Genomic DNA, 21286 nt, shown 5'->3' with positions numbered 1-21286 from the left:
CACCTCCCTCTTTTTGCCAACTTGACTAGAGTAATCAAACATCTATCCCTAACCTCAATATCTGTCATGTCCCTCTCCTCAGTGAATACCGATGCAAAGTATGCATTAAGAATCGCACCCATTTTCTCTGACTCCACAGAGAACCTTCCCCTTTGTCCTTGAATGGGCCAACCCTTTCTCTAGTTACCCTCTTGCTCCTTGTATACGAATAAAAGGCTTTGGAATTTTCCTTAACCCTGTTTGCGAAAGATATTTCATGACCCCTTTTTGCCTTCTTAATTCTTCATTACAGATTCATCCTACATTCCTGATATTCTTCCAAAGCTTCATTTGTTTTTAGACCTTATATATGCTTCCTTTTTCTTCTTAGCTAGTCTCACAATTTCACCTGTCATCCATGGCTCCCTAATCGTGCCATTTCTATCCCTCATTTTCACAAGGACACGTCTGTCCTGCACTCTCATTGACCTCTCTTTAAAAGCCTCCCACATATCAAATGTAGATTTACCTTCAAACAGCTGCTCCCAATCTACATTCTCCAGCTCCTGCCAACTTTGCTCCAATTGGCCTTCCCCCAATTTAGCATCCTTCCTTTAGGACCACTCTCGTCTTTGTCCATGAGTATTCTAAAACTTACAGAATTGTGATCGCTATTCTCAAAGCAATCCCCTACTGAAATTTCAACCACCTGGCCGTGCCCATTCTCCAAAACCAGGTCTGGTATGGCCCCTTCCTGAGTTGTATTATTTACATACTGCTCTATAAATCCCTCCTGGATGTTCCTTACAGATCTGGTCCATCACCCCTTTAACACTAAGTGAATCCCAGTCAATGTTGGGAAAATTAAAATCTCCCATCACCACCACCCTGTTGCTCCTACATCTTTCCATAATCTGTTTACATATCTGTACCTCTATTTCACGGTTGCTGTTGGGAGACGTGTGGTACAGCCCCAACATTGTTACCACACTCTTCCTATTTTTGAGCTCTGCCCCATATTGCCTCACTACTCAAGTCCTCCATAGTGCCCTCCTTCAGCACAGCTGTGATTTTCTCTCTAACTGGTAAAGCAGCTCCTCCACCCTTTTACCTTCCTCTCTATCCCACCTGAAGCATTTTTTTCTGGCATATTTAGTTGCCAATCATGCCCTTCCCTCAACCAAGTTTCAGTAATAGCAATGGAAAAAGTGAGGACTGCAGATGCTGGAGATCAGAGCTGAAAATGTGTTGCTGTAAAAGCGCAGGTCAGGCAGCATCCAAGGAGCCCTTTCCTGAAGAAGGGCTTATGCCCGAAACGTCGATTCTCCTGCTCCTTGGATGCTGCCTGACCTGCTGCGCTTTTCCAGCAACACATTTTCAGCTCAGTAATAGCAATATCATACTCCCAAGTACTAATCCAAGCCCCAAGTTCATCTGCCTTACCCACTACACTTCTCACATTAAAACAAATGCATCTCAGACCACCTGTCGCTTTGCGTTCATCATCTGCTGCCTGCCTGCTTTTCCCTTTAGTTGTGCTTAATTCTTTATCTACTTCCTTACAGGCTTTAGCTACTACCTCCTTACTGTCCACTAACCTCCTCATTTGGTCCCACTCACCTGCCACATTAATTTAAACCCTCCCCAATAGCATTAGCAAAAGCACCCCTCGTACATTGTTTCCAGTCCGGCCCAGGTGTAGACCATCCAATTTGTAATAGTTTCATTACAAAAAAAAGACTGAACTGCCATTTAAAGGAGATGGTTCAGACTTAGAAAATGCAAAATGTTTCCCAATTTCATCCTTGAAAGGTGTGGCTCTATTTTCTGAGGATTGTCCTCCAATCCTAGTCTCTCCAAATAGTTTACCCTATAATTTTCCATTAATATTTTGAAATCTTCCATCACATCTATTTAACCTTCTAAATTGCAAAGAACATATCTCTAGTTTGTTTCTACATTGTTTTTGGAATCACGACAGAAGCAGCTTGACCTGTTCAACACTTACCAACAGATTCCACATCAAAGTAAAATTCTCTCAAAAACCACAGCAAGTGGCTCTCATAGCATTCAACCGGTTTCTTGGTGTTTCTGGTCGAGGGGCTCATATATGTTGGTCACAGCTACCCTTCTGCTGTGAGGACATTCTTTTTAAAAGCAGCCAACTGTACAAGGAGATTTGGTTTAAGATCTCAGTCAAAAGGCACTCCTGATAATGCAGCAATCTCAAACCATGAGGTGCTTGAACACAAAAGCTTATGACTTGAACATGACCATGACACCAAATCAGCTCAGGTGACAATGGCACAGAGTCATATCACAGAAAAAAAAAACTAAAAGCAGATACTACTTATAATAGCTGTATAGATCTACAATCAAAATATTGATTCCCAAACTGAACATTTCGGGTTAATTTCCATTTATTCAAACTTACTTAGCTGGGCGAGCTGAGGAGCAAGTTTTGAGTTGTTTCCCTCATTGAGAAGTGATGCATTTCACTCAAAGGAGAAAAGGACAGAGGGTGTAAAACAGATAGATTCTGCTCAATTCACTGCTTTTGCTCTCCTACTCAAGGACATTTGCAAGATATTTTGGATATGATCAAATCTATTTATTTCACTTATGAGTGAATCATAGTGATATATAATACTCCTGCAAGAATAGGAGGAAAAACAAGGAGCATCTTACTGTAGCCATATGTAATAACACTAGGAATACAATGGAAAATTTTACAGCACAGGAAGCAACCACTCAGTCCAGATTCCATTATTAATGCTCCACGCAAGCATCCATCAGTTTTGCTTGATTTTGAAGAAGCTCCAAATTACTTGAAAACAGTGATAATACTTTCTGTTTTTACAGTGCCAAGACTTGGAGTGTTCTGATTTACACTTCCACATTAAAACTGGACTGGTTGAAATTGGCACTGTGCAAAAAACTAACCAAACAGAAAGAAAACATTGACAAAAGCCAGACTTGTTAATCAACAAGGAATTTCACTCAAACTGTTGAAGTCGCTGTTAAAAGATAAGCTAACACAAGTCTTTTTATACTTCTGAAAGGGCAAAAGGAAGGAAGGAGGTGAGGAACTCCTACAGGAATTTCTGATGAAAAGCATTTCATCTTTGTTACACACTCGGGATTTGTTGGCTTGTTGCTTATTATTTTTGAAAGATTGAGCCCGTTATTCTTTCTCAGGGTCACCACAGCAGGATGTATAAGCAGCTGTCCATTCACAACACTTTCTCCTTCAAGATTCACAGCATTTGTACTCTCAAGATCAGATGTGTCTTTTTATAAGGCAATTAGTGACAGAATGTGTCACAACGGGAAAGCCACTGCAGTATCAAATTGCACCCTTATGCTCCAGGTCTCCATTTATTTTTCTGAAAATAAAGCAACTGCAAAAGTTAATTCTTTCCAATGATTACAGCCAGAATATAGGAACAAGGCTAAGCTGTGTAGTCTCCGGAGCCCATTTCATTGATTCATTAGAAGACAGCTGATTTGCGTCTCAACTTCAACTATCTGCCTTGGTTTGTTACCCTTAATACCTTTGCCTAACAAATATCAATCAATCTCAGTGTCGCACTTTCAATGGATTCCCAGTCTCATCAGATTTTTTACAGCAATTTGTTTCAATTTCCACAACTTTTTGTGAGAAAAAATGCTGGGGTCGATAAAATGTAGAGCTAGAAAAAGCACAGCAGGTCAAGCAGCATCAGAGGAGCAGGAGAGTCAACGTTTCGGGCAGGACCCTTCATCAGGACAGGGGAAGAGAAATAAAGAGAGAGAATGGGGTCAGGCTAAGGGAAAGGTATGTAGGATAGGGATATGTGGATGCAGGTAGGTGATTGTGATTGGTCAGTGGGAAGGGTGAAGCAAATAGATGGGAAGGAAGATAGACAGGTTAGGTCAGATCAAGGGAGCAAGACAGAGGGGGTAGGCCGGATCTGGGATGAGGTGAGGGGTGGGAAGATTTGGAAACTGGTTGAGGCCATATGATTGTAAGCTCCCGAGGCAGAAAATGAGGTGTTCTTCCTCCAGTTTGCGGGTGGCTTTATTATGACGGTAGATGAGGCCCAGGATGGACATGTTCTCCGGGGGGAAGAGAATTGATATGGCTGGCAAACGGGAGGTGGGGTTGATTATAGCATGTGGATCAGATGTTCCCTAAACTGGTCCCAGAGTTTGCATTCGGTCTCTCCAATGTAGAGAACATTACATCAGGAGCAACGGGATGCAGTAAATCAGGTTAGAGGAAATGCAGGTGAATCTCTGCCGGACTTGGAATGATTCTTTGAGGTTTTGGATGGAGGTAAGAGGGATGGTATGGTGAGGAGGTATGTGGAGGTAGGATGGCAGATACTGTATCTCCTGCAGCTGCAGGGAAAGGTGCCAAGTGCAGTAGAGCTTAGTGGGGAGTATGGACCTAATGAGGCATTTGCAGAGGGAATGGTCCCTATGAAAAGCAGACAGGGGTAAGGAAGGAAATATCCTTTTGGTGGCGTGGTCAGACCGTAGGTGGCGAAAATGGTGAAGGATGATACATTGGACAGGGAGATTAGTGGGGTGGAACGTGAGGACCAGGAGTCTCGATCCTTGTTGTTGTTTGGGGGCGGGGGATATTTGAGGGCAGAGGTGTGGGATTTGGAGGAGATGTGGTTTAGAGCATTGTTGATCACGGGGAAGGGGATATTACGTCCTTGAAGTAGGAGGACTTCTGGGATGTCCTTGAGTGGAATCGCTTATCATGGGAGCAGTTGCGCTGGAGGAATTGGAGTACGGGATCGCATTATTGCGGATGGGAGGTGGGAGAAGGCGTAGTTGAGGTAGCTGTGGAAGCCAGTAGATTTGAAATACATATTTGTGCTAAGTCAGTTGCCGAAGAGGTCCAGGAAGGCAAGGGAAGTGTCAGAGATGGTCCGGGTGAATAGGTGGTCAGGGCGGAAGGTATGGGTGAAGTTGATGAACTATTCGAGCTCCTCATGGAAGCACGAAGCAGTGCTCATACAGTCATCAATGTAGCAGAGGAAAGGGTGGGGGATGGTGCCAGTGTAGCTGCAGAAGAGGGACTGTTCTACACATTCTACGAAGAGGCAGGATTGGCTTGGAACCATGCGAGTGCCCATAGCCACCCCACTTATCTGTAGGAAGTGGGGGGAATTCAAAGGAAAAGTTGTTGAGGGTGAGGACCATTTCCCCCAAGAGAATGAGTGTGTCAGTGGAGGGGGACTAGGCGGGTCTATGGGAAAGGAAAAAGTGGAAGGATTTTAGGCCCTCCTCATGAGAATACAGGTGTAGAGAATAGATTTCCATGGAGAAGGTGCAGGGCGTGGGTGGTGTCCCAAATGTTTCTGGACCAAAGGGGACAAGACGGAGTCGAGATAAGAGGAGATGAGTTCAGTGGAGTAGGAGGAGGCAGAGACAATCGGTCAACCACGACAGTCAGGTCTGTGGATTTTGGGTAGGAGGCAGAAATGGGTGGTGCAGGGTTGGGGAACTATAAGGTTGGAGACTGTGGAAGGGAGATCGCCTGAGGTGATGAAGTTGTCGATGGTCTTGGAGATGATGGTTTGATGGGGTGAGATGGTGTCATGATCGAGGGGGTAGTGGGAGGAAATATCAGCGAGTTGGCGTCTGGTCTCAGCAAGACAGAGATCAGTGCGCCAAATTATCACCGCACCTCCCTTGTTAGCTGGTTTAAAGGTGAGTTTGGGGTTGGAGCAGAGGGCTATACATTGTTTGGGGGAGAGGTTAGAGTGGGTGAGAGAGGTGGAGAGATTGAGGCAGTTGATGTTACGAAGGCAGATGGAGATGAAGAGGTCAAGGGAGGAGGCCAGGAGGATGGAGTTTGTTGGAGTTCGTTGGGAGAAGGGGCCTTCGGAAGTTGGGTAGGAGTCACATTCGAAGAAGTACGTATGAAGACAGCAAAAAAGATTTAGACATCTCGACGTACAAAATTTGTTGACATGTGGGCGTAGTGGCATGACGATGAGTCCATTGCTGAGGACTGACCACTCATCCTCAGTGAAGGGGAGGTCCTAGGGGGATGGTAAATACCCAGCAGGGTTTGGGGCTAGCACCTAGTGATGAGCTGGAGTTGGGGGATGGAGATTTTCTCTGGAGTGGGTGTGTGTATGGGAACGGGCACGTGATCAGTGGTGCTGTAGGCGGAAGTGACAACAACAGCTACTGCCGCCACAGAAACAATGTGGTCAGCCAGGCGGCCTGGTAGGTGGAAATGACATCATCCTCTGCAGCAGTGGGGGCGGTTGAAGCGACCGCGTGGTTAATGGCACCCAGTGGATTCTGGAGGAGAACAGGGATAGGGTCTGGAGGTAAATATGATAGAGTTTAATGTACTTATGCTCTTTGATGTCTGATAGGGTGGAGAAAAGGTGTTGGGTGAAGATGTAGATCATTCTGAAGATGAAGAACAGCAGAGCTCCTTTGCAGGTCTGAGAAAGCGAGGCCCTGAGCTGAGGCAGAGTTGACTGCAGTGAGAGAAGACGGTGGTGCATGGCTGCGAGCGTGGAGCCAAGGATCCATAGGAAGAACAGTTTCTTGAAGCTTTGGACGTGCTATTGGTAGAGGTTGTCACGAATTGGTCCAAATTGATAAAGTGCTTTCTAATATCACCTCTAAGCCACATAGCTCAAATTTTAAGCTTGTTATGGATAGCAACTAGCTATGTTATTGCAGACTACCCCACCTGAAACAGTTTCTCTCTACCTTATCAACATAAACAACCCTACTGACTCATTATGAAAATCTTCCATACTCAAGAGGTGGGGTTCAGCAAATAACTGAACAAAAATCATATCTAAGAGACAGGAGCCTTGACCAATTTTAACAATTTAGAGAACAATCACCTCCATTCCATTCATTATGAAAAGTACAATTTTGAATCTTCTCCCTTGGATTGTAATCTAGCCCCCTTTCTCCAACAGTATCTCAAAGACACCTACATGTCTTTGGGAACTATGGACAAAAGGTTCATTCAACACATACCTTTTGGCAAAAGGAAGGAGAATTGTGTGTAGAGTTATAAAAGACAAAATAAAAGAAGAGGTTTAAGTCGGTTTTCCACCAAGACAGCTCGAAGAATTTAAGTTCAACTTATAAATCTGGAATTAAAAGCTCATTAATTATTGGTAACCATCACTGATTATGAAAAAAAAATCTGCTTCAGTAATGCCAATTTTACCTGGTTCAGACCCAGAAAACTAGCCTCCAAAAAGGCAAATCAAGCCACATAGTTTATGGACAAATGGGAACAAATAATAAATGTAGACCTTACTAATGGTGTCTACATCTTAAGAATAAAGGAAGTTTGTTTACAGGGTTCACTTTCAATATTCTGCAAGTGTGTGCTGCATCTGAACAATTGATCAGAAAATGGCAAGAAGAAGCAGACATGTAGAAGTATCAGATGGGCTGGTGGTCATAGCGTGGAACCACTCACCTGAGCAATTCCTGCAGGAGGAATTTTATAGGTCTGCAATTTTTGTTTCAGAAGTTCAAGGTCACTGTGACGGAATGGACAGCCTGAAAACAGAGTAAGTTAGAAATAAAATTATCAGTAGACGGCTATAAATTAATGTAATATTCAATTATCAGATGATCATACAGCCCGCCTCAAACAAAACTGCCAATGTGCTTCACAGTCAAGCGTAGTCAAAGCAAAGAAGCCAGCCAACAGAAGATATAACTAAGAAACTTGTCAACAGTTGGATCTTATGTAGAGGCAAGACAGAGGGCTTTGAAAAAATAAATTCCAGAAAAGGGGAGACTTGGTGGCTGAAGGTAGGCTTGCCAAATTTGAAACAAAGGGAAATATGGAAAGACAAGAGTTCATGAACAGCTGGAAGTACAAAATTGGAGACAAAAGGTCAGTTGGAGAAATAATGAAAGCTGATTCTGTTCAGAGCCTCTGTACATCCTTCTCACTATGTACTTTCCTGCCTAACTTTGCACAACCAGCATTCTGTCTTGGACTCATCAGGGTGCTTGTAACAAAGCCAAATTTCAAAAGGAATAACAATTTATAAGGCATGAGAAAAGGTGCTGAAGAGTTGGCAAATCTTCTCTGATTGATTGTATTGTCCAAGGCAATACCTCAACGGATCACAACCTTTATTCATGCAGTATAATTTGATGCTCCCTTTGACATTTTGGTGTTTTTGCATTTACTCTGATTAGAATTAAAGGTGAAAAAAATCATCAGTGTTTCTTTTTTCAGCAGTCCCCAGACTTAGATATAGAGTATCACACTTGGTCCCTTCACACAAGTTACTGACACAGGTTGTAAATAGAAGTCCACAGCAGTACCCACTAGTTGCAGCCCATCAACCCGAAAATAATCCAATTATTCGTAATTTTTTGGTCCATTAAACAATCCTGAATTCTTGGTAATATATTACTTCCAATTTCATATTACCTAATTTTATGTAATACTCTTAAAAGGTCTTCATCAAATAGTTTTGGGAAGCTGAAACACCATTTAACATAAATATGGGGCACTCATTGAAATACCTGATGGATACTATTGCTTTCCACCCAATGTCAGGTTGGCAGGCAAGCGAAGTACTGTCATGCCATGAGAAATAAATGAATCAGTCCATGTCAGAGAAACAATACTGCGTATCAGTAAAACTAACATATGCCATATGGCTCTCTTAATGTTTTTACTGAGTCACTTGTACGTGCCAGAGATATCGGCATGATGTCCATCTCAAACATTTGGGATGCCAGCAATAAAACAGTGTGCAGTGAAGAGCAGCCAGAGTGAAAACCTCTTGGCTGACCTCATTCAGGAGCAAGGAAGAGCCAAAAGTGTAATGAAGCATAAGCAGAACAACACTGACTGACAGTCAAACAATGTTTTCCATTCTTACCTTGAAAGGTCCTATCAAGTAGCAAGAAACAGTGACCAGCTTGTGAACTCACCGTGATAATCCCCTTGACTTGGCGGGTTTGACAGAATGATCTTCATGCAGCTGAATGGTGTGTAGTCAGTCCTCTTGCCTTCTTTTCCAAAACTGTGGCGTATATTGTAGGCATATAATTTATCAAACTAGATGACAAATCAGAATAGAAATGTGTGCATGTTCATTATTCAGTGCAGTGTACTGTAATAAATAAAACGCCCATGTCTGGGACAAGGTGGACAATACAGATGATTAAATTATGAATGTTTCCACAGCACAAAATGATGCACAAACTTAGGACCCATTTCTAAAGAGGGCTACACCTGGGACTAAATTACCATGTAATATTTATCTTCTGCAGGACACTGATGTTTGAAAAGAATCAAAACAAGAAATATCCATTTAGGCCAAACACTTCCAACTATGTACCACAGTCTACATAACCACTGATACAAATTAATAAAATATTTTCTGTGCAGTTTTTTTGAATTTCAAACAATTTTACTAATAAAAGTATCTTAAAGCATTTGAAGATTAAACATCAAACTGTACAAGAGTCAAAATAATTCTGAAAATGAAGAGTGACCTGTGCTCAACTGGAAGTGAAGTAATTGGTGCAGCAATGGTCAGGATCTGAATTCCAGCGTGACAACCTCATGATGGTCAGGGATTATAACCCCTAGTGTGATCACCTTGTGATGACCACAGAGTGCTGTGGGGGCAGAGCCCTTGTGTATATTTAATGCTGAGATAGACAAATCCTTGATCAGTAGGGCAAGTCAGGGGTTCTGGGGAAAGGCCAGGAAAGTGGATATGAGGAATGTTGAATCAGCCATGATCCAACTGAACGGCAGAGTAGTCTTGAGGGGCAAATGGCCTTTTCCTGTTCCTATCTCTTATGGTCTTATGGGGTCAGACCCCCAATGTGACCACTTTGTGACAGGCCAAAGGGACTTTTTCTATGCTGTAGACCTCTGTGACGCAGGAGGATACGAGAGGTCCAAATGGTCTTTTACAACAATCAAATGATTGTTTCCTGTTAACCGTTACTGAGATTTACTCTCATTTCCAGGTTTTGCAAATTAAATTGACCGCCAGCTGCCAGTCAGGCTCAAACTCATATCCCAGAACATTTGCCTGGGTCAGTGTATTACTAACCTCTAGAGGGATGACCATTATACCACCATCTCCCCCTATTTATTCAACCACTTCTTGTGGAGGTGAACTCGATATACTTACCATTATATAAAATTATTTCTGTATTCTCTGGGCCTTTGAACAAGTGCAGGCAACATAATTGCAACTGGATTCTGGAGACAATTTCATAAATTGCAAAAGGAATTTCTTCCTTAGATTTTCAACACGTCCTCCTATCTCTTTCAGTAAAGAACTATTTGCTAAACACAACAATGACAGAACCAATACTTTGTAAGGAGATATTGCCGAGAGGCAGATTCAGATATCATCCAATGATGACCCACCACAAGTTTGAAGAAAGTTTTAAATTTAAAAGGTACCTGCAACAACTGTTACAATACCAATCAAACTTTTAATCAAGCATGGAAGTACATGATATTCTCTTCTATAGTCAATCTTATTTCAAAAATGAATCTTTCCCACAATTAAGCATGACAAAATATTGAAATGGGCAAATCGATATTTCATAATTAATCCTAACATCTAGCAGAGAGTATATTTTTAGTTCAAAAGAAGAGATTGTGTTTTGTTTAAGCAAGAAAAAAAAAATGACAGCTTGTTGAATTGCAAATTCTAATTGCAAAGCACAAGCAAAAATCCAAATAAACGCATTTTTAAAACATGTGATTTAACAAATTCAACCTGTGAATCAGTGGTCTCGATGTGACATAAATAAAGAAAAAAGAACTGGCAAGTCTCTCAAGCTCCTTCTCCATTCAACACTATCTTGGCTGATTGAACACTTCAATGTTTTTTACCCAAACTATCCCCATATTGTGAAGGACAGATAAAGGAATAGCAATAAAAATTCAAGTCAGGATGGTGAATGGATTGGAGAGCACCGTGCATGTCATGATGATCCCATGTAACTGCTGCTTATTTTTCTAGATAGAAACAATTTGGATGTAAGGTACTGACTAAGGATCTTTGGTGAATTTCTGCAGTGTATCTTGTAAATAGTACAGCACTGGTGGTGAGAGTGGATGCTTGTGAACAAGCAGGTTGCTTTGTTCTGGATTGTGTCAAGCCTCTTGAGTGTTGTTGAAGCTACATTAATTCAGGCAAATGGGGAGAACTCCATCATACTCCTGACTTGTGCCTTGTAGATGGTGGACAGGCTTTGGGGAGTCAGATGAGTTACTCATTACAATTTTCTTTTAGCCACTGTATGTAAATGGTCAGTCCAAATGAGTTTCTGGTCAATGGTAACCCCCAGGACACCATGATGTTGACTGTGGTATTCAGTGATGTAATGTCATTAATGTCAAAAAGATGGTGGTTAAATGGGTTTTTTTGGAGATAGTCATTGCCTGGCATTTGTGTGGCATAAATGTTGGCTTCTCACTTGTCAGCATTGGATATTGTCCATGTCTTGTATTTAAACATAGACAGCTGTCACCCTGTCTTCAATTTTTAGGTGATCACATTTGGAGAATTATAAAGTTTTGTGCTAGGTTCCACTGGCTTCTAGTCAGAGGACTCATTTGAAGTTACTGATGGACAGGAACTGGGAAGAATTCTTTTGTGTTATAGCAAGCTGTGACAATCTGAAGTCCTTATTGTGGGTGTGTCAATCTTCAGTACACTAAAGTTCTGAAATTCTTTAAAATGATTTCTCTTCTTTAAACTTGGATTATTGGCACCTCTGCTTCAAAAAGAAACAACATAATGGAACAAATACAGTTGAGTATCACTTTTACATCATCTGATCAGGAACACAGTTGCTGGTATGTGTCCTGTTATGAAGTTGCCTGTTTGAATAGCAATTGATTGGTAGTTTTGACAACTAAATAACACCCATATGAGGAAACATTCTAAAGATCTGAATTGATGCCTAGTAAAGTAGGTAATGTCACGTTACAGTTCAAGACAGCAACAGCAAAACAGCAGCTCCCATAAAGGTTGTCAATTTATAAACTGTTATTGGTTAAGAGCACGAGAAGTAGGCAAGAAATATTATTTGAAACAAAGTTCTTTTCCATCAACAGCTCATGGAAATAAATAAACATTTTCAAAGTGGTTTGATGCAGCCAAGTAGGTTTCTCAGTCATTTCAGAGCTAACCATGTTACTGAGAGGCGACATTACACAGGTCTCTACCTGATAATGATGGAAAGTTTCCTTCATTGCAGGGGTCTGGGAAAGCAGTTATCCAAGAATCCACATTTACTGGTACCAAAATTTTACATTTTTAAAAAATTCTCAACTTTTCACTCATGGGGGATAATTAACTCATTCTTCAAACGATGAGTCCAGGTCTCTGGATTGCTGCACCAGTATCTTAACTACTTCAATGCTGTACACAATTGTTATTTATTCCTCAAGCTACCTTTACAACTACAGCACCTCAGTCCCCCAGTGCAGTGACAGACCAGGAATGCTCAACAGTTGACATTTCAACAGTACATTTTCCACTCAGCATTTAATCACCTGTGTCTCCATTTGCCCTTATAGCCTTCAATCCTGTTCTTAAGACATTTTGTAAATTTCTTTTCTAAACCAGTAATCACTTACGTTGAAGTGTATTTAACAGATCGACCTTTCTGTGAGGATAAAGAAAGATTTTCCTTTCTCCTTTCATCAGCTTTGTTGATTTGAACATCTATTTCCCAGTGTTCTCCTCGCAGTGGGATAAAGCTATAACTTGGGTATTAAAGGCCAGGCTCAATCATTTCCTCAAAGATTCAGACTGAGGCAGTTTTAAAGCTGCATTAGAAAGGCCGATTCCCTGAACTCAAACTCTAAATTCAACTGATATATTGGTGCAAGGAGGTAGAGTGCTCAGATTCCAGATAGATTTCAATGTTTATTACCTGCTTCCTTCTTCCTACTACCAACAATCAGCACTACCACATACCTGACACCAATGAGCCAGGAGTAGTTAGCATGTTCTCACTTTCTTCCTATTTTCTACAACACACCTCCTCACCTCATCGTAATTGCTACCATCCCAGATCTAGGAATCTATGGGACTTCTGCCTGCCATCATGCGAATCCTTCAGTTTCTCACACACATCCCTTCTTGGTTCTACTTGTTCTTCATTTGAGTATCATAGCCAGGCTAATATTAGCTATTAAACCTTAATTTCGCTTAAGCTGGCAACACTGAGCCACTTTCTGGAACACTGCAGTCTGTATGTTGCTGGAACACCCAGTGCTGTTTGAGGGAATCACACGGTTTTGACTCAGTGATAGTGAATGAACAATGGCATAGTTCCAAGTTAGCACAGCCCTATTCCAGAGCCTATCCATGGGCTGCCAGTGTAACAACTGAGCAAGCTGGTTGAGGGGAAACAACTGAGCTCTCTCCGAAGGTACAATAGGTGCCTGAACTTTGTTGGAAACCTCTGAACAATCAGAGGCTAAACACGGTAACATCTGTAGAGTGACTCTGGGGTGAAAAACCTTTCACTAAAGCTGACTGAAAATGTTTGTTTTCTGAGCTTGAAGTGGAGAAGATCCCTATGTAATTATGATAGTTAAGAATGTTAGGTGTGAGGAAAACATGAATTGCCTTGAGTACAATTGCAACTCTTATTCCAAGAGGAGTCTGGAAGGAACTGCTTAACTATAGATTAGTAATTAGTCATAGATCAAAGACGTGCAATATTCAAGAGTTCACCATCAAGAACAAGATAGGAAGAGGAAAACAGAAGCTAAATTGTGGACAAATGTATAGAATGATAATGGAACAAAGTGGCTAAATTTGCATTTATTTAGGCCTTTTCCTGAACTCAGAGCAAAGTAATCCACAGATAATTACATGGAAAGCACTGCAAGATCCGACAATAGCAATGAGACGTTCTTCCATTTCAATTGAACAGATTTTTTGAATAAAGTTACAAATTATTGATGCAGGTTGAATTTTAGCTCAGGTTTTGATTTGAGTCCCAAAGAAAGGGACTGAATTTTAGTAAGCAACATGTTACAATGAATGGAAATATGAGTGCATGACAGAAGACAAGTGTACCTGTGAAATGGCAAGTGTCTTGATGTGTGAAGACTTGCGTTGGGTGCTCAAATATTAACTGAAACAGTGCAGAAGAGGCATCACCTCAAAAATTTATGGGTGGTATCAAAATAGCAGACAGGGTTAGTACCTTGAAATATAGAGAACAACTACGGGGAATAAAGTCCATTTGGATCATTGGTGGATGGCGTTTAATATGGATAATTAATTGCATTAGGGCTAGCAAAAGCAAGCAGAGGAATGACAAAACGAATTCAATAATGTGCCACTCTTTCCATACTACACTGAAGCTTCTGCTCTGGTTATGCTAAGACTGTTACAACTGAGTCAAACTGACTGAAAATTCAATTGGAGCATCGGGCTGTGTGAAGAGTGAGTGTTGACAGAAGGAGGTCATCCTGTCACTGTACAGATGTTGGCAGACTTCACCCGTATTATTGTGGGCTGTCACACTACAGTTAATATGGAAAAGATACAAGTGAAAGCTAATGAAATGATGGGGCAAGCATTAGAGAATAAAGCATACACTGGTAAAATGATAAAATTAAGACTGTACTCATTGAAAGCGATGGAGACATTCAAATTAATAAGCCTTGGGGGATGTTGAAGACAGGTCAGGGTAACTGATTTGGTATAGAATAGCAGCAGCGAAAATAAATGTGCAAGTTAAACATGAGTAGATTCAAGAGGTAAGGTAGCACTATTTCAGAGAGGGGTCAGTCTTTATAACAAGTTAGCAGTGGGAGTTTTGGGGGCAAGAAGCTTAGATCACCAATCAATCTGGACAGAAATCTTGGAAAAATACATTACACAGAATGCACAATATTTTGCTCAATAGTCTGTGCCAGGTTGACATTGAGAGTCTCACTTAGCTCTCTTCACTTCACCCTTCAACATAATCTTCCAAACTTTTCACCTACAAATTGAATTAAGACTGTACTTTTAAAGATCCCCCTTAAATATCACTATGTTATGCAGCTCATACCATTGTGAAGTCCACATTTTTCCCACACTCTAGGTAAAGATGATTCTCCTTAATTTCCCACTGGAATTATTAGGGACTGTCATGTTTGCAGTCCCTGATCTTGGTATACTGCATAAGTGAAAACATCCTCAATACATTAACCCTATGAAATCCTTCTTAAAGATCTCTAGCAAGTCACTGCTCAGCCTCCAGTTGAGCAGCAGCTTGCTCAACAGTTCCTGATATTAAAAATCATCTCAGCTCTGAGATCATCCTCATTAATCCCTTTTCCACTTTATCTCGTGCATCTCTTTAATCAAATGGTGAACATAACTGCGCACAATACTCTAAGTTATAATGATTATAGGAATCAGAGTACTTTTGACTTTTCTGAACATGGTATTTTCTGTACTTCCCCAATACAGATTGGGACAGCCACTTTATGCTGGCTACAGGAGAATTAACACCAAGCAAAAGCTCTACAGACTATAAATAGGGAAAATGACGCTCGATGAGTGATATAAAAATCGCTAAGTAGATTCCAGAAAATAGCTAAAAATATTTAGTTTTAGGATTCAGCAAAGGTTTGTTTATTGGTGCTTTCCTAATTCTTCTTCACTGTGGACTCAAAATGTCAGACAGTATGTGCAATTAAAGAGTTAGAATTATACTATATAAATTATCAGGGATGAAGTACTTGAGTTAAGTGATCGCTTTAGAGCTCAGAAGGAATAAGGGTGATTTAACAGAAGTATTAAAAAAGTATGAACTATACAATTACACAGGAATATATAAACTGGTAAAGAATTGCAGAGATGAGATGAGGAAGTTTTTTGTGTGCAGTAAGCTACAATTTGAAATGCACTGCTTGAAAAGTTGATGGAAGCAAATGTAATACAACTTTCAAAATGGGATTGGATAAACACTTGAAGGGGGAAAGCCTGGTTGGGCAATCTGGACATATCATCAGGACTACCAAGAGAAAATTTATAGGGCTACCGTGAAAGAATGTGAGTGTGGAACTAATTTGACAGCTCTTCAAAAATGGAATGCTTTCAATTGCAGCCAAACCAAATGAATCCTTTCAGATTTGCTGGTTGTGACTGAAGTGAACGTGCAGTTTACTTGAGTCATTTCTGCAATGGTGGATTACCAATGCATAGCACAATTGCTGCCAAGCAAGCTACACAAGCAAAAGCTGAAATTTATACAGCTTTAGTCAATTACACTTCGTTAGTAGGACTAAATGAGACATGAAAAGTATTCATCTTTGTTGTGCTACAGCCTGTTAAATAAAACAAAGTTGAAATTTGAACTACTGGCTTTGGTTGATGTGGCTGTTAATGTTGGGGTCAGAGGCACAAAGGGTATGGGTAAGACCAATGGCTAACTAACTTCCCACAGGTACTGCAGAAATGGGACAGGGGCCCTTTGTTGCTGAGATGTTTCCAAGTTGAAATCACTGGTAATGGAGGATTAGAACCAAGTCAGTTAGTCATGTAAACCAAGTCATGTAAATTGGGCATGCCCAAATCTCCAGATCATTGTTCTGAACAGAGAGCTTATCTGCTCTGTTGTCACTAGATATTTTATTTTCTCCGATTATTCAGGATCAAAGATCATGCAATTATTACATTTACTGCTCGTTGATTTTGTCTAAAGAAATTAATTTCCAATATTTTTACTCTCGCTCTCAAGTGGAATTAGTCCCTTAGTGACAAATTACTGTACCACCTTGTCTTGCCTAATGCCTTTTGAAAATATATAGGAAACATTTTACACCAATTCCTTACTCAAATTTTCACCCAATTTTCTGATCTTTTAATTTACTTCCTATTCAACAATGCTAACAAGTTCCCCATTTTATTTCTAAAACTGGACAGATCTACACTTGCTATGTTAGTCATGAAAGCCATGGCCTTAATCATTTTTACCATTTCAAAGTTAATGCAACCCTCAATTTTACAACTTTTCAAACCACATTTAGCTTGGATTATACGCATTGATTTCTTTCTTTTTTACCCTTTTTTCAATTCCTCCACAGTTCTTCACTTTCAGGAGTTATACTGGTAACCCATCCACTGTCTGCAGCTTTCTTCTTAGGCCCATGAAATAAAATTTATTTCTTAGAAAAAGTTTTAATTTTATCTACTTGCACTAAATTTGCTGGCTCTGTAGTCAATTTTCTTTACTCCAATCCCTATTCCCTCAAATTTCAGAATTTATTAAATCCATATATTGTAGCTTCCCATGTTTTCTCAACATAGATCTGTATCATTCCATCAGCCTTCCAATTCATAATTAAGATTTTTTTTAAATCTAGAAACAATAAATCTTATGGTCTACACATTTCTGCAAGAGTAATATTTACTTATTTACTCTCTGAGTATCAAAATGATTGTTAACTTACCCTGATAGAATGAAATAATTAAAGGGCTAGATAGTGTCCCCTTTAGTTTAAAAGACTGGTGACAATTTTAAACTCAAGGAAGATGAATACAGTAGATGTTGCGTGGTTGTTCTTCTCCCAGAGAGTTACAAATGTCTGGAATGTTGCTGGCTGTTTTAGGGGTGCTAACTATTTATATGAATTGAAGGGGTAGTGCATGTGTGGAAAACACAGCTGGAGAAGGAGTAATGGGGAACAAACAAATGGCAGAGAAACTGAACAGATACTTTGCATCACTATTCATGATGGAAGACATCAGCAACGTAACAGAACTTCAAGAGAGTGGGAGAAGAGTGTAATGGTCATCACGATGGAGAAGGTGCTGGGCAGGCTGAAAGTTCTGCAGGTGGATAAATCACCCAGACCAGCTGGACAACTCCACAGGGTTCTGAAGAAAGTAGCTGAGGAGATAGCAGAGGCCTTGATGGTAACCTTTCAGAAATCATACGAGTCAGGGAGGGTCCCAGAGGACTGGAAAATGGAACACCCCATTTAAGAAGGGAGGGAGGCAGAAGACAGGAAAACAAACAGTGGTTAGCCTGATTTTAGAGATACCAAAGTCCATTGTTAAGGATAAGATTGTGACGTACTTGGAAGTGCAAGGTCAAACAGGTCTGAGTCGGTACTGCTTCCACAAGGAGAGGTCATGGCTGACAAACCTGCTGGGTTCTGTGAGGAGGTAACGAGCACATTAGACAAAGTAGACACAGTGGACCTGACCTGCTTGGATTTCTGAAGACCTTTGATGAGGTGCCACACAGGAAGTACTAAATAAGAACCCATGGTGTTAGGGGCAAGGTACTGACCTGGCTGACTGGCAAAAGGCAGAGAGTGGCAATAAAAGACTCTTTTTCGAGATGGCAGCCAGTAACTAGTGGAGCTCCACAGGTATTCACATTACACATTAACAATTTGGATGAAGAAACTGAGGGTATTGTTGTGAAGTCTGTAGTTGACACAAAGCTAGGTGGAGGTACAGGTACTGTTGAGGAAACAAGGAGGCTGCTGAAGAACTTGCACATGGGCAAAGAAGTGGCAGATGGAATACAATTTGAGGAAGTGTGAGGTTATGCACTTGGAAAGGAAGAAGAGGTGTCGACTAAAATGGGAAAGACTTTGGAAATCTGAACCGCAAATGGACGAGGGAATCCTAGTTCAGGATTCTCTGAAGGTTAAGATGCAGATTTAGTTGGCAGTTAGGAATGCAAATGCAATGTTCGCATACATTTGGGGCAGCACAGTTGCTCAGTGTTTGGCACTGGGACCCAGGTTCAATTCCTGCCTCAGGTAATTGTCTTTGTGGAGTTTGTAAATGCTCCCCGTGTCTGCGTGGGTTTCCTCTGGTTTCCTCCCACAAGCGAAAGATGCGCAGGCCAAGTGAACTGGCCATGCTAAACTGCCCATAGTGTTAGGTGGATTAGTCAGGGTGGGTCGGTGTGGACTTGTTAGGCTGAATGACCTGTTTCCATACTGTAGGGAATCTAATCTAATAATTTCAAGAATACAACAACAGAGATGTATTGCTGAGATTGTATAAGCCTCTGGTCAGATCACCTTTGAAATGGTGAGAGCAGTTTTGGACTTCCTATCGAAGGAAGAATGTGCTGGCATTGGAGGGGTCCAGAGGAGATTTACAAGAATGATCCCGGGCTGAAGGACTTATCACATGGGGAGTGGTTGAGGACACTGGCTCTGTACTCAATAGAGTTCAGAGGATATGAGAGGGGAAATCAGATTGAAATTTATAGAATACTGATAGATCTGGAAAGAGTGGCTGTGGAGAAGATGTTTCCACTGGCAGATGAGAGTAGAACCTAAGGGTACAGCCTCAGAGTGAAGGGATGACCCTTTAGAACTGATATGAAAAATTTCTTTAGCCAGAGGGTGGTTAGTCTGTGGAACTCATGGCCACCACAGCCTTCTGTGGCAAAGTCATTGTGAGTATTTAAGACAGACATAGATAGGTTCTTGATTAGTAAGGAGATCAACAGTTGCAAGGAGAAGGCAGGAGAATGGAGATGAGAAACATCAGCCATGATCGAATGGCAGGGTAGACTTGATGGGCTGATTGGCCTAATTCTGCTCCGACTTCTTATGATATTAATTATTCATTTAAATATGATGAGCACATCACTGAATCAATACTAACTCCATTCCAAACTCCCCTGCTCCACATCAATGGGCAGGGGTGTGAATGATGGTTAGCAGATTTTACATGTCCCCAACTCCCCACCACTTAAAACGTATCCAGTGCTGGCATGTAAATACAGCTCTCAGTCCATGTGATCTCAAGGACCAGTTTTGACTCCCTAGGGGAGCTGGATAGGAATTCTGCAGGGATTTTCTCTTATAGGCTCTTGGGGTCGTTTTCTTGTTATTGCTTCTTCTAGGAGATTACATGGTTGTATTGAAGGTGATGAGTGTGAGAAAGTAAAGGTGTTGAATCAGCATGGTCTTGTCAAAGCAAAAAGGGGGCAGCAGTGGGTTACTTCATGAGGCAATTCGGAGAATCATAAGTATCGCAATATAATTCAACACACAGCAAAGGAAATCATCTGACAGCACATTCAACATCTCTAGTAGGTGTCAAGTGACAATGATTGAGAGTTTTGCACGAGTTCGTGCCCCAAAGGGCTCTCATAGAAATCCTTAAAATTCCAATAGGATTAGACAAGGTAAACAAAGAAAGATGTTCCTGATGACCAGTGAGTCCAGGACCTGGAAATCACAGTCTAAGGATATGGAGTAGGTTATTTAGGACCAAGGTGAAGAAGAACTTGTTCACTCAGAGAAAGGTGAGCCTGTATATTTCCCTGTCACAGGAAACTCTTGAAGGCAAAACACTGAAGACTTTGAAGAAAGATGTAGACCCAGTTTTTAGGACTGATGGGATCAAAGGACATAGGTAAAAGCAGGAACAGGGTACTGAATTGGATGATCAGTCAATATTGAAACAGGCTCAAAGGACAAAATAGCCTACTCCTGCTCCTCTATTCTATGTTTCTATGTTAATCAATTGCGAAACTGACCTCACACTTACTTTGAAAGCTTAGCCTTTTGCAGCAGCTGTCAGCATACGGCTATGCTGCTGGATATTTAATGATCAGATTACAGCAATCTGAATGCCTCAAAATGGAACAACGGATGGTCGAGTTTGTGGGCCCATGGGCCGTCAGTGTGGTCGGGGGATAACGATAACCGCTCCTCGGGCCTGGGTATTCTGTTATGGGGAGGCAACTTCACCATCTCCGAGGTTAAGGAGGTGGTGGGCGGGCGCCTCCTCGTTGCTGATGTTACTTACAGAAACGCTCCCGTGAGACTAATCAACGTGTACGCCCCAGTGGGTAAGAGTGAACGGTTGGCCGTCCTGCAACAGCTTCCACTGTTGCTGGCTATGTCCAGGCCGGTCATTTTGGCCGGAGACTTCAACTGTATCATCGATGCAGACGGACGATCCGGCGGGGGGGACAGTAAACTGGACGCCACGTCCAGAGCTCTGATGGACACGGTCAAAGACGCCAAGCTGCACGACGTCTTCATAACCCCTGCAGACGGAGCGCAGCGTAGATATACATGGTCATGGGCAGACGGGTCTATCCGCTCAAGGATAGATTACCTGTTTGTGTCCCGAACGTTCTTGGTCAGATCCACCGACGTCAAGCCGGTGTTCTTCTCTGACCACTGCCTCCTGCTGGCCGACTGTCACCTACAGGACGAGCAGCGGGCTGGCAAGGGAACGTGGAAACTGAACACCAAGCTGCTGACCCCGGGAAACATTGAGGAGCTAAAGAGGGA

General features: G+C 41.5%; 1 protein-coding gene across 1 annotated transcript in view; it reads right to left on the bottom strand.

The window, feature by feature from the left end:
• The window catches only part of prim2 (DNA primase subunit 2), a 198138-nt gene that overhangs the window by 19694 nt on the left and 157158 nt on the right, over positions 1-21286 (bottom strand). The window contains exons 9-10 of the mRNA XM_043687444.1: positions 8932-9058; positions 7448-7530 (exon numbers count right to left, since the gene is read on the bottom strand). Of these exons, the coding sequence (XP_043543379.1) occupies positions 7448-7530; positions 8932-9058 (210 nt within the window). The remainder of the gene's footprint in view (positions 1-7447; positions 7531-8931; positions 9059-21286) is intronic.

This window comes from Chiloscyllium plagiosum, chromosome 3 (assembly GCF_004010195.1).
Source record: "Chiloscyllium plagiosum isolate BGI_BamShark_2017 chromosome 3, ASM401019v2, whole genome shotgun sequence".
NCBI classification, from domain to species: domain Eukaryota; kingdom Metazoa; phylum Chordata; class Chondrichthyes; order Orectolobiformes; family Hemiscylliidae; genus Chiloscyllium; species Chiloscyllium plagiosum.
Note: the sequence above shows the minus strand (reverse complement) of the source record. Positions and strands in the feature narration are given on the sequence as shown.